The sequence below is a fragment of the Pimephales promelas genome, chromosome 9 (genome assembly GCF_988280905.1).
Source record: "Pimephales promelas chromosome 9, fPimPro1.hap1.1, whole genome shotgun sequence".
Taxonomy (NCBI): domain Eukaryota; kingdom Metazoa; phylum Chordata; class Actinopteri; order Cypriniformes; family Leuciscidae; genus Pimephales; species Pimephales promelas.
The window spans coordinates 6,699,933-6,714,526 of NC_142777.1; the positions used below are offsets into that span (position 1 = coordinate 6,699,933).

The 14,594-nt window shown below is 41.8% G+C and overlaps 1 protein-coding gene across 9 annotated transcripts in view; it reads left to right on the forward strand.

Annotated features, from left to right (window-relative positions):
- The window catches only part of arhgef9b (Cdc42 guanine nucleotide exchange factor 9b), a 106,868-nt gene that overhangs the window by 72,881 nt on the left and 19,393 nt on the right, over positions 1-14,594 (forward strand). For 5 of the 9 annotated variants that reach the window (XM_089134706.1, XM_089134709.1, XM_089134705.1 and 2 more), the window contains 2 exons: positions 7,994-8,237; positions 8,377-8,468. In XM_089134706.1, the coding sequence (XP_088990832.1) occupies positions 7,994-8,237; positions 8,377-8,468 (336 nt within the window). The remainder of the gene's footprint in view (positions 1-7,993; positions 8,238-8,376; positions 8,469-14,594) is intronic. The other 4 variants (XM_089134708.1, XM_089134704.1, XM_089134707.1 and 1 more) reach the window with 1 other exon arrangement.

Consider the following 14,594-nt stretch of genomic DNA (forward strand, 5'->3'; position numbering starts at 1 on the left):
CAAAATTTTGTTTTAAATAAGGTTCCAACTGTTTTTATCTATGCAATGAAAGTCAGTGGGGTTCAACACAACATTGGTCCTCACAAACTTTTATTCCATAGAAGAAGAAAAAACAGTAAGATACTAAGGATAGGTCTGTGTAAAAAAAAAAAAAAATTCTATATATTTTTTTCTGTGTATATTTTTTCTATAAATCATTGCTTCCAGCCAGATTCACGAGGATTGAGTTTTATGCGCATACATTTAAGCAAGAAGCTTATTGTAACGGCAAAAATCACAGAAGCAATACTGCAAGTGAAGAATGTTTAATCTCAGTCCACGGTCAGATGACATACAACAAAACAACTGGTGACGCAGGAACCAGATGGTCAGGGTCCCGGTGGTGAGTGATGAAGTGAAGTGAAGATCCAGGTGAGGTGATGAAATCCACGGCAGTGATAATCCCAGGGAACACGAACAAGACACGAGCTGACACGCCGACAGGAAGGACCAAACACACACGAAGGACTTCAACAACTTCATACAACGATCTGACAATGAGATGAGAAAACTGTGAGTATAAATAGGGGATTGAATGAGCTGCAGCTGGTGAGTGGATGATTATCAGCTGGAGTGCTAATCAGCTGGATTGCTGATCAGCAGAACGGAGTGGTAACGCCCACTCACACACACCCACACACATAACAACAGAAACACGAGACAAGAAGGAATCAATGAATTTATGAACCGTGACAGTACCCCTTCTCCTAAGAACGCCTCCTGGCGTTCCTAGACTCCCTTACCTGTCGATTGTAATCATCAATAAGGGAATGATCCAGGATGTCTCTAGCCGGCACCCAACTTCTCTCCTCCGGACCGTAACCTTTCCAGTCCACCAAGTACTGGAATCCGCGTCCCCTCCGCCTCGAGTCCAGAATACGATTTACCGAATAAGATGGTTCCCCTTCTACGAGTCGCGGCGGGGGAGGAACCGGGACTGGCGGATTAATACGAGAATAAAACACGGGCTTGATTTTGGATACATGGAAGGCGGGATGAATCCTCCTGTACACTGGAGGCAATTTGAGGCGGACTGTCACCGGACTAATGATCTTGGTGACAGCAACCGGGCCAATAAATTTGGGAGCAAGTTTATTAGAAACGGAGCGGAGAGGAATGTTCTTGGTAGAAAGCCACACTCTTTGACCAACGACGTATACGGGAGGCTTTGACCGGTGGCGATCGGCCTTGGCCTTGGTGCGCTCCCCCACCTGGAGTAGAGTCTCACGGGCTCTAGTCCAGGTGCGGTGACACCTCTGGACAAAGGCGTGGGCGGAGGGAACCGCGACTTCAGATTCCAGACTGGGAAAAATAGGTGGCTGGTAACCTAAGCTACACTCAAATGGAGACAGGCCCGTAGCTGACACTGGTAACGTATTGTGGGCGTACTCCACCATTGACAGTTGCTGACTCCAAGAGGAAGGATTCTTGGAGACCAAACATCGTAACACCCTTTCCAGATCTTGGTTGGCTCTCTCGGTTTGACCATTGCTCTGGGGATGAAACCCTGAGGACAGACTAACAGTCGCTCCCAGTAATCTACAAAATTCGTGCCAAAATTTGGACACAAACTGGGGTCCTCTGTCGGAGACCACGTCTGTCGGGAGGCCATGAATACGAAAGACGTGATCTACGACTATCAACGCTGTCTCCTTAGCTGAAGGTAATTTGGGTAAGGGAATAAAGTGAGTCGCCTTCGAGAATCGGTCCACCACGGTTAAAACCACCGTGTTACCCTGAGAGGGTGGGAGGGCGGTGATAAAATCTAGAGCGATATGGGACCAGGGTCTCGAAGGGACAGGCAGCGGTTGAAGTAACCCATCTGGGGGTCGATTGGAAGTCTTACCAGTGGCACAAACCGAGCAAGCCAAAACAAAACTGTGGATGTCACGAGCCATACGTGGCCACCAGAATCGTTGCTTGACTAAAAAGCTAGTACGGTTAACTCCCGGATGGCAAGCCACGTTGGAACAGTGACCCCACTGGATAACGTCAGACCTTAATTCCTCTGGCACAAATAACCGGTTCGGTGGGCAGGCGGGCGGAGGCATTACCCCTTCTAAGGTCGTCTTGACCTTCGATTCGACCTCCCATACGAGTGTGGAGATGAATAGATTCTCCGGTAAAATGCACTCGGGAGTAGACGGGCGTTCGGATCGATCAAAAATGCGCGATAAAGAATCGGGTTTGATGTTTTTGGAACCCGGGCGGTACGAGAGAGTAAAGTCAAAACGTCCGAAAAAAAGTGCCCACCGAGCCTGCCTAGAGTTCAATCTTTTAGCAGTTCTGATATATTCCAAATTCTTATGGTCGGTCCAGACGATAAAGGGTACCCCTGACCCCTCCAACCAGTGGCGCCATTCCTCCAAGGCTAACTTGACTGCCAACAACTCCCTGTTACCAATGTCATAATTGCGTTCGGCAGGTGATAAACGATGGGATAAAAACGCGCATGGATGAACTCTGTCGTCTGCGGGAGAATGCTGAGATATCACCGCTCCTACCCCCACCTCTGAAGCGTCGACCTCCACCACGAACTGCCGTGATGGATCAGGGGTAATCAGGATAGGGGCCGAAACAAAGCGGTCCTTCAGTTTGGCAAACGCTGCCTCAGCAGCGTCTGACCACCTGAAAGCAGTTCTGGGGGAGGTCAAGGCGATCAGAGGCGAGGCCAGTTGGCTGAAATTGCGAATAAAACGCCGGTAAAAATTGGCGAATCCCAGAAACCTCTGTAGGGCCTTACGGGAATCCGGAATTGGCCAATCTACCACAGCCTTAACCTTCTCGGGATCCATGCGAATTCCCTCAGACGACACAATGTAACCTAGAAATGGAACAGACTGTGCATGAAAAACGCATTTCTCCGCCTTGACAAAAAGCCCATTCTCTAGCAACCTCTGAAGCACTCGTCGGACGTGCTGCACGTGTTCCTGGAGAGAAGATGAAAATATCAATATGTCATCCAGGTAGACATAAATGAACTGATCAACCATATCTCGCAGCACGTCATTGACGAGAGCCTGGAAGACTGCTGGGGAGTTGGACAGCCCAAAAGGCATGACCAAGTATTCAAAGTGCCCCCTGGGGGTGTTAAAAGCAGTCTTCCATTCATCCCCCTTTCTAATGCGGACCAAATGATAAGCATTACGTAGATCCAATTTCGTGAAGATAGACGCTCCCTGCAACCTCTCGAAGGCTGAAGACATCAACGGTAAAGGATAGGTATTCTTCACCGTGATGTTGTTCAACCCTCGGTAATCAATGCAAGGTCGCAGAGATCCATCCTTCTTCCCCACGAAAAAGAACCCCGCCCCCGCTGGAGAAGAAGAATGACGGATGAACCCAGATGCTAGAGAATCAGAAATATATTTCTCCATAGCCTCCCTCTCTGGGACAGAAAGTGAATATAACTTGCCTTTAGGCGGAGACTTACCTGACAGTAAATCTATAGCACAGTCATAGGGACGATGAGGAGGTAGAGAAGCAGCACGAGACTTACTGAACACTTCCTTCAGGTCCAAGTACTCCGCTGGCACGTTAGATAAATCCACTGCCTCCTCCTGAAACATAGAGACAGCAACAGACGAAGAGGCAGACACAAGACAGGACTCATGGCATTTACCACTCCATTCCAACACTGATTTCTGCTGCCAGTCAATTTTAGGATTATGTTCAATGAGCCAGGGGTGTCCAAGGACAACGGGTGCGAGTGGTGAGTCCATGATGTAAAAAGAGCGTGTCTCGGTGTGATTGCCAGATGTAATGAGGGTGATCGGTTCGGTGATGAGAGAGATGGTGGGAAGATCTTGACCATTGAGTGCCTGAACTGCTATCTTGCTGGTGAGTGGTAGAAGGGAAATTTGAAATCTTTGAGCAAATGCATGGTCCATGAAGTTTCCCTCCGCCCCCGAATCCACCAGTGCCTGACAGTCGTGAATGTGGCCTGACCATCTTAGTCTTACCGGGAGGAGAGTCGATGTAGATGAGGTCTTCTCAGCAGAGATCCCACCCGACAGTAGCCTCAACCTTACTGTCGGGCTTAGCCCTTTTACTGGACAGTTGTTAGCAAAGTGTCCAGCGGCCCCGCAGTAAAGGCATAGTCCTTGGGATCTCCGCCTTTCCTTCTCCTCCCGGGAAAGCCGAGCTCGCCCGACCTGCATGGGCTCGTGATCGTAGACAGGGCTGACCGCGTCCCCGCCACTGGATCGTTGACTCTCGACTCCTCCCCTGAGCTGATTCGGTAGTGCTCTGCGTTCCACTCTAGATAGTCGTGCATCTACACGAAGAGCCAGATCTACGAGTCCATTCAGGGATATAGGAAGATCCAGGGCGTAGATCTCCCTTTGAACGCGGTCAGCCAGCCCATGCAGGAACATGTCCCACTGCGCCTCCTCGTTCCAGTGACACTCAGCCGCCAGGGTTCTAAACTCGATGGAGTAGTCCGACACTGATTTCTCCTCCTGTCTTAACTCCGCGAGCATCCGAGCCGCCTCTCTCCCAGCAACCGCTCTGTCGAATACCCTCTTAATCTCGGCGGCGAGTGCCTGGAACGAGGCGCAGCATGGATCCTGGTTCTCCCACACTGCCGTTCCCCAGAGTGCCGCTCTCCCAGTCAGTAACATGAGTATGAATGCCACTTTAGTTCTTTCATGAAGAAAAGTGCGAGGCTGCAGGGCAAAGTGCATGGAACATCGTGTTAAAAAGGCACGACAGAAACTTGGCTCACCATCGTAGGTTTGTGGAATGGGTAGGCGGAGTTCTGACTGGGGAGCCTCCTCAGGTGTGATGAGGGGAACGGCCGGTGCGAGGGGCACAGTGGGAACTCGTAGCTGTTGTATCTGCTGGGCGAGCTCGGACACCTGCGCCACCAGTAATTGAACAGCGCGTCCCGTCTCGTTAGAGTTCCTCTCCTGAGTCTCCATGCGCTGAATGCTGGAGTTTACAAACTCTTCCAAAAGGTTCGCCTCACTTGCTGCTTCCATTATGCGTCAGATCGTTCTGTAACGGCAAAAATCACAGAAGCAATACTGCAAGTGAAGAATGTTTAATCTCAGTCCACGGTCAGATGACATACAACAAAACAACTGGTGACGCAGGAACCAGATGGTCAGGGTCCCGGTGGTGAGTGATGAAGTGAAGTGAAGATCCAGGTGAGGTGATGAAATCCACGGCAGTGATAATCCCAGGGAACACGAACAAGACACGAGCTGACACGCCGACAGGAAGGACCAAACACACACGAAGGACTTCAACAACTTCATACAACGATCTGACAATGAGATGAGAAAACTGTGAGTATAAATAGGGGATTGAATGAGCTGCAGCTGGTGAGTGGATGATTATCAGCTGGAGTGCTAATCAGCTGGATTGCTGATCAGCAGAACGGAGTGGTAACGCCCACTCACACACACCCACACACATAACAACAGAAACACGAGACAAGAAGGAATCAATGAATTTATGAACCGTGACACTTATGCTCTATGGACATCTTGAAACTCTCCTTCAGCAAATCAAGTTCACAGGCTTCAAAGGGCTAGTTCACCCTAAAAATGAAAATTAAGTCATCATTTACTCAATCCTGGTGTTGTTCTAATTAGGGATGGAAGATATATCGGCCACCATATCGGTATCGGCCGATATTTGTTCATTTTTATGTTATCGTTATCGGCCCGATAATAAAATTTGGCTGATATTTTAAAACTGATAAATAATGAAAGACACTTAAGATGCGCACTGTTCAACATGAGATCTTAATTGCTTGAAATATGATTGGAATCAAAGGGCAATATAGTTAAGTGCAAAATGTGCTGTCATATCGGCTACATGAAATTTAATGAGAACATTATAATTGTGTGATTGGGAAATGGCTTTTAATTGTTAGACTTTTGTTTTTGTAATCAGGCTCTCAAAAATTATATAAAAATTGGATTTAGATTTATCGGCCGGTATATCGGTTATCGGCTTTCAAATATAAAGAATTATCGCTATCTGCCAAAATGTTCACATCGGTGCATCTCTAGTTCTAATGCTGTATCCCTTCTTTCTTTTATGGATCACAACAACATTCCAATTCCAATCCCACTCGGTCTCATCCATATAATGCCAGTGAATAGTGACCACTGACCAGCATAAAGCTTTTTTAAAAAGTGTCACAGAATGATCACATGCAACACGTGCCTTATGTTTAGTGTTCTGGGCCAAAACTATAGGGTTTAGTGAAAAACAAACTTGAAATGTAATGTATTATTTAACAAAATTCATATGTGAGATGCTATTATAGCCCCCCCAAAAAAGCACTTAAGTTGTATGAAATCAAGATTAACGAAAACACAACATGAAGTGCAACACCTTGAAATCCCCCAGAAATATCTGTGTACTTTCTTCACTGAGTCAAATTTCACCTGACTGGAATCGTTTGTCTGATGGGTAACACTTTACTTGAAGGGGTGTGGATAAGACTGACATGACACCCTCATAATCATGACATGACATATCATGAATATGAAGTAAGGTTTATGCATGTTTATGAGAACTGTCATTAAGTGTCATTCGCTCAATAATGACATTTTGAATGCAAATATGACATTGTTTAAGATGTCTTTGTTATGACACCTTGGCATAAACAATACATCATAACCTGTCAGTGTCTTTGTCATGACAACTTGATATAAAATTAAGCTAAGTTTGTCATGTGGTTGGTTTTGACATTGGCTGTCATGAGGCATTATAACTGTCATGAATATTTTTTGTGACCTCAACTACAGTACTAATTGAATTTGTCATTAAAAAGTTATAATGGCTTCATGACAGCCAATGTCAAAACCAACCACCTGACAGTTCAATGTAATGTTAACCAATAAAGCTAGGTGGTTTCTTAAGTTTGATAATTAATCTGCAATGTCATGTTTATGACAGGTTGTGTTCTCTTAGTAATGTCAAGTTGTCATGACAAAGACACTGACAGGTTATGATGTATTGGTTAATGTCAAGGTGTCAAAGTCATCTAAAAAAAATTTACATTTGCATTACACATTTCATAACTGAGTGAATGACACTTAATGACAGTTGTCACAAACATGCATAAAACTTTCTTCATATTCATAACGTGTCATGTCATGATTATGAAGGTGTCATGTTAGTCTTATGCACACCCCATTCAAGTAAAGTGTTACCGTCTGATGATAGTCAGAATGACAGATGTGAACACAATAACTTCTTGTTACAATGAACACAACGTATATTATGTCATGTTGTGTTTTTGTTTGTGAACTGTGGCCCCAACAGAGTCACACGGTTAATGATTTTGTAAGCATATTGCGTGGTTGTGCTTGGAGATTGTTTTCTTTGATAACGCAATGAAACATGCCAAATTGTGCAGACATCATTTTTGTCCAGGCTCTCATACAAAAAAAATTATGAACGCATGGAAAACTGAAAGAGAACTAAGAAAATATGAATAACTGATTCTAGTCAATGGATGTTTTTCCCTGTGAGCTTTTTGTATTTCTATGCATCTTTTTTGTTGTTGTTGTATAGTAAAATATAATCTGTTGCTGTATTTTGCTTTTTTTTTTGCCTAATTATTTAGTCAGATAAATAGCTTAACCAAGTTTAGTGTTTTGTTCTTCTCTCATATTTAACATAATTTAAAAATATAAAATATTTTCCTCATATTTTGATGGTTTAATCCAGGGATGGGCAATTGGCAATTGATGGTAAGCTACTGTAAACTCTGTTGGACAGTGGCCCTCCAGGACCGAAGTTGCCACTTTTAGGGACATTATAAAAAAAAAAATATCCCATATGAACATCACTTTTGCCACTACTGTAGATGTAAATCATATACAGCCTGTATTTTCTTCCATTTAAACATTGTCATGTTGCAAAGATGAGTTTGATTCTTGTATGGTCATTGAAAAGTACCTTTAGTGAGCACTGCATTTCTTCTCAGGACCTGATACGGCGGGACATACTTTACTACAAAGGACGTATTGACATGGATATGTATGCAGTGAGAGACGCTATTGATGGACGGGACGACGACTTTAACGTTAGCGTGAAAAATGCGTTCAAGCTGCACAACAGAGAAAGCGAAGAGATTCACGTCTTTCTGGCCAAGAAGCCAGAAGAGAAGATTCGCTGGCTGAGGGCTTTTCATGAGGAGCGCAAGATGGTCCAAGAGGATGAAAAAATTGGTAAATTGGCATAAAGTTTAATTGCTGCTTTAAAGGCATTTCCGTATATGTCCTTAATGCCACAAAAATAGTTGCTTTCCTTGTGATCTTCCCTCATATCTTCTGCTGCTGATGTCGTTGTTTTTTTTTTTTTTTTTAGGTTTTGAAATTTCTGAATATCAGAAACGACAAGCTGCCATGACAGTGCGTAAAGTGGCCAAACAGAAAGGTGAGACAACAAAACGATACCAGGTGAATTCAATATTTTTCTATTTTTAACATCTGTCTTATCATTGTTGCTTTACTCTGGTAACCTAGTGTAGACAAGAACACATATGTAGATTTGTTTGCTTCTTTTTCTCTTCGGAGAAAACTAATAAACCCAGATAGCAAACTGACATTGAATCAACGTGGAAATATGACATAGAAACAACATTGATCTGACATTGTTTTGCTCATCGAATTAAAGTTGAACCAACGTCAGACGCGTCATTCTTTCAAAACTAACGGAAAATCAACTTGAAATCAACGCGTTGTTTCAACGTTATGAAAGCAAACCAATTTTCGATTTTCATTTAGCTTTGAAGAATGCAGCGTCTGACGTTGGTTCAACGTTAATTCGATGAGCAAAATCAACGTTGTTTCAATGTCATGAGAGACGTCGTTTCCACGTTGATTCAATGTCAGTTTGCTGTCTGGGAAAGTAGTGGCGCAACTATCAGAACTACAGTATTCCGTACTGTGACAGTAGCTCTACTGTCTACTAATGAGCTATGGAATGCACTCTCTGAGAACGTATTATATCTCTTATGTATTACTGGAAGTCCTATCTATTTAAGCACATTTTTATTATTATTATTATTATTTATGGGCTTATTTGCCTTTATAAAGATATGGCAGAATTGAAAAATTAAAGGGATACTCCACCCAAAAACGAAAATGTCATCATTTACTTACCCTCAAGTTGTTGCAAACCTGTGTTTATTTCTTCTACCGAACACAAAAGGAAGATATTTTGAAGAACGATTGTAACTTTGGCACCACTGACTTCCATAGTATTTTTTTTTCTACTATGGAAGTCAGTGGGGCCAAACAACCATTTGTTTCCAATTGTTCTTCAAAATGTCTTCCTTTGTGTTCAGTAGAAGAAAGAAACACAGGTTTGCAACAACTTGAGGGTAAGTAAATGATGACAGAATTTTCGTTTTTGGGTCGAGTATCCCTTTAAGAAGCAATGTAGAAACAAGACTGGAAAATGGTATCCAGTCGGGACTCAAACTTACAGTAAACTGATGTACTATGCTGAGCATTAAAGAATCAGAAATATTCAATTTCATGATCTATAGCTTTGTTTATTTACTATTATATAACGTAGTTTAAAAGAGACTGGATGGACCCATTATTATTAACCCCTAACTAATCTACTCCCATTGCATCAAAGCAGTGAGTCGTGGTGGCACTGACCCACTCATATTGACAGCTGGTCCACCCAATTAAATGAGACACAAAATGTTTTTTGGTTTTTGGTTTTTGTGGGAAAGAAGAAAATTCGGTCCCACTTTATATTAAGTGGCTTAAAGTGCTATGTACTTACATTGAAAAATAAGTATAATGTACTTATTGTGCTCATGTTGTATTGTAAAACACTTTTGCTGCCATTGAGGGTAAGGTTAGGGACAGGTGTGGTGGTATGGGTAGGTTAAAGTGTAAGGGATGGGTCAGCTGTGTAATTACAGATGTAATTACATAAATTAGTTACAGCTGTAATTACATGCTGGTATTTTTAAAATATAAACACAATGTAAAAACACAATGATGTATGTACACAATAAGTGCATTGTATCAAATTATTCGTTTCAATGTACAGTAAGTACATAGTACTTAAAGCCACTTAATATAAAGTGGGACCAAAAATTCTACAAGCAATTCACATGACAATAATACCTCAAATACATGAATTTAGATCCTTGTGGATGAGCGCTGATCTTCCAGTCATGTGCTTTTATTCTTCAATCCAACAGCACTTCTGCTGTAAAACAGTCCCTGATTGGTCTTTTCTCATCGTCCCTCCCTACTAGTGGGGTAACGATACACATATTCGTACCCAGTATTTTTCAGTACATGTCTTTCAGTTCGGTACACATTTGTACCGACGAATAAAGAGTTGTAGTCCATTAACCACCAGTAAATAACCACCAATAATTGCAATAAGCTCCGTGTTTCATTTACTTACGATACAAATCTCAAATTCGGTCCATTTTATTACAAAATTCAAACAATAAATGCCGTTTTGATGCTCTTTGATGCAAAAAATTCATACCCGAACCCAAAGAGAACCGACCCGCACCCGTCTGTTTATTTCAAAAGCTGGACCCAAACCTGGTGGGAAGACACAGACTGGATCCGATTGTGTGGAGGATATTCCACACTAAATTTCTATTAACAAATCAATAAACCAGTTACGGAAAAGACGGTTCATTAATATTTTTATAAAAATGGGAGAAAGTGTAAAGAACAGCTTGGCGGAATAACTCCCGTCTTTTAAGTAAAAGAGCCAATCGTCAAAAGTTATTGTGTCACTGTAGAAGCTCTGGTTGCCATAGAAACATTACGCGCTTGAGACTGCACATTCGCGTTAGCTTTTTAGCACAATTGGTGTTGTTGGTTTTTTTTTTACCTTATTTATTATAAGGGATTCTTATCCTAATTTTCCAAGTTGCAAGTTACAAAAAACACAAAAGCAGTACTGACTGACTCTGATAATGGCAGGGTGTTCTCTGAGTCCGATCGACTCGAGTAGGATATTACATTCATTGTTAAACAGACCCGGGAAGTAATAGATTGGGACTCGACCCGGATCCGACTGACCATTTTAAAATATAGACCCAAACCGGAAGGGTTCGGATCCCAGGACCTCTAGAATAGACGAGTTCAAGTGGGAGTGCAGAGCAATCCCTTTCTCTTTAATGCTAGTTACAGAATAAACTTGAATGAACATTGAAGGTGTGTTGAAAGTGCGCGCCCCAACCACGAGATCATGAGTTTCCACTAGAAAAACATGATGGCGTCAAAGTGACCGGCAGAGGTTTCATTTAACAGACATTTTGATGATATGCCGGTCAAATATTGCCTCTTAATTACTCAAGTTGAGGAAAATTGGAGGCAGCTATGGAACTTACGTAATCAGGCCGTATAGAATGCAACATGTTTATTAGCCTAACTTTCAAATAGACGGAAAAAACATGAACGTTATTGGCGTCTCATTATGTGTCATTTAGCTGGTAACATTTAAATTGGCCACCGTGGAATTACTCCTTGTTGAACGAACTGGAACAAATAAATGACTAGGGCTATAACATTGTCTCGCGTCATTTTAGGCTAGTTTTTATGCTGTTTTGCAGTGCTGAATTGTGCAGCTGCCTACTTAAAATCAAAACTTCCCAGTGTCTCTCTCCACTACTTGCAATGCGCATAGTTCGTTATGTATGCTCGCTCATAACGGAAGCGATGGGCTCATCTTTTTTCCAAGCGTGTCAAGCGAGATAAAAATATCTCGGTGTGGATTGAGGTAGGGCTGCTATTTTTATTTAACAAAAAATCTTAGTCAAACGAAAAAAAATGGCAGTTTTTTAAAGCTTCGTTCAAACGGATTCAGTGTTTTCTTTTTGTCATCTTAATTTGTTAAGTTAAAAAATATAGGATTTAGTGTTGGCCAGTTTTATGTTTTTTATTTGTATTATTCTATTCTGTTTTTCTCTGTTGTCACTGTCAGAATGGTACGTGAAAATTTGATCTGAATCCAGGTTCTGTTGTTGAGTTGTTCTGTATGCTGCTGTTTGCACTTTGCAAATAAACCATGATAAATACAAAAAATTTTTTGTATTTTAAACGGGTCACAGATAAGCGTCAATTTTATTTTTAATTAATGCCAATTCCGTGCCACAATGCCACTGTGTCCGCAGATGCTTGTAAAATGGCAAATAATCCTTCTGATCTGTTGGTGAATTTTTGCTATATAGATTTTAGGCTTATTCTCAGATTCAGATTGCGTTAGGAGGCGGGATTATTAGACCAGTCATTCCCAAAGGCGGGGTCCCGACCCACACGTGGGTCGCGGGAGATTTTGTCTGGGTCGCCAAGTCGAGCACTATTTTTCAGTGTGTTGTAGGCTACTCTCTAGATCAGGGCTATTCAATTGGAGGCCCGCGGGCCAAGTGTGGCCCGCCAATCATCTCCATACGGCCGAGGGCACCCCAACCTCCCTCTCCTCCTATTTTCTGGTAGTGCGGCTAAATTTGGTTAGATATGCGAAAAGTTTACAGTCCGACTATTTCAGCAGTTTTTATGTGTGTCCCGTATTTCTGTCGACTGAACCAGCGATATTAATCATTCGTTGGTTTGATTATTTCCTTTCCATGAATTGGCCAAACGCGCGTGCATAACGGTCTGAAACGATTCGGATTTGTTCACCTGAAGCGGTTTCTCGGTAAGTAACAACATATAGAGAACAAAATAGCACTGGTTTCAGTCGTTTCACTAGTTAACTTTGAACTAGGCAGCACGGCCCAGTGGATAACGGAACGCAAAGCTTAAAGGAGTTGCGTTTACTCCCGGTCCCGGACACTATTATTAAACAGCGTTGCGCGACATCCTTTAAGAAGCGTTTCCATCGGACACGTACTCCTCTCTCTTACAAACCACAAATCACTCAATGATTTTAACTAGTTTTAAATCGGATGAAACAGTCTTAACATTCCCAACACTACTGATGAGAAAAATAGAAGAAACATGAATAAAGTAAGAAGACTAAATGCCCTAATCACCACCCTTACAAACATTTACCATGTAATAGCCTGAATGTAATAATTTACCATGGTTTGGGCATAAATGTGGAATATTTACATTGAATGCTATGTTATAGTAATTTATATTGCCTTAGATTTATTAGGGGGGTAGAGGAATATGTATTTAATCGTGTGTATAGTTTTTTTTTTTTTGCCTGTTTAGGCATTTTTTATGCAGTGGTAGTGAGCCATGCATGGTTACAAAGTCTCACGGTCAGAATATTTTAATTTAAGCCTATAATAATTATTATAGTAAATACACTGTAACTATGAGAATATGAAAACAATGAGATGCCCTGTCAACTCTTCCTTTCTCATTTCACCTCTGCATATTGTCAACAACAGGTTAATAAAAAAAAGTGCTTTGTCAAATATCTGTATCTCTTTTAAATAGTTTACTGGAAGCTTAAAAAATGACCTTAAAAAATGGTCATACATATTTTGTTAATGCATAAATTCTCTTCGTGATATATGAACTATATGGGCCTAATGTTTTTTGGGTCACAAGGATTTATCGACTTTAAAATGTGGGTCCCCAGAAAAAAAGTTTGGGAAACACTGTATTAGACCATTAGCCTATAATTAGACAATTTGACCAGAGAGATTTAATTTTGTCGGTCATTTCATTTATTTCCCGGCCAATGTCCGGTAATTACCGGACAATGGAAATGCTGCATGAGATACAGACACACGAGAAAGGGGTAGTTCATTTTTAACACCTTTAATAACTGGTAGGACCACATTTGAACCGAAATTCATTTATAGAAATAAAATGGACAAAGCAGTTAGGTCACTGACTTTTGCATTCGTGGCCTGTGAACAAAGCCCTAGAATTTATTTAATGCAGTCATATTATAGGCTAGCACACTTTTTTTAGAAACTTTGTGCAAAGAAACAGTCAAATAAATGCGTACAACAATTTATCTACACCCATTTTTAACAGTAACAAGGTGAGTATTGTGCCTATAGCTTACGCAACAAAGGGCAAATTAAATACAAAATTGATTGAAATAATTAAGAGCATAGACCCACATTTTTCGTTTCTTAAAAAAAAGACCAAATATGCTTGTCTGTATTTTCCAAATTAGGCACCAAATTAAATCAGGCTGCTCTATTCGAATTGCTTAGTTTTTATTTAGAAATATTAACATGTCGACGTGATCGGGAGTGAGACTTGTGCGCAGTCTATTTACTGTAAGTCCAGCTGCCGAAAACACCCTCTCTGAAGGTACAGATGTGCCAGGTATACACAAATACTGTTTAGCAAGGTTGGCCAATCTGGGAAATCGACTGGCGTTTAGTTTCCAGTTTCCATCAGTCTATGGGGCTCATTTCTACGCCAATGGGACTGTTGCTAAGAAAGTTTTTGACTTCTGTTTCACAACTGCTGAGGGCTGATAAAAAATAGGTTTCGCCAAGTATGAGTGTCATCGCCGTAGCTGCGCTGTCTTTAGCACTTTGTGCTGGGGCCACGGCCGCCTCCTCTTGCCCGTGTTCCACACTTTGTGTAACGGCTTCTATTACATTTGGTACA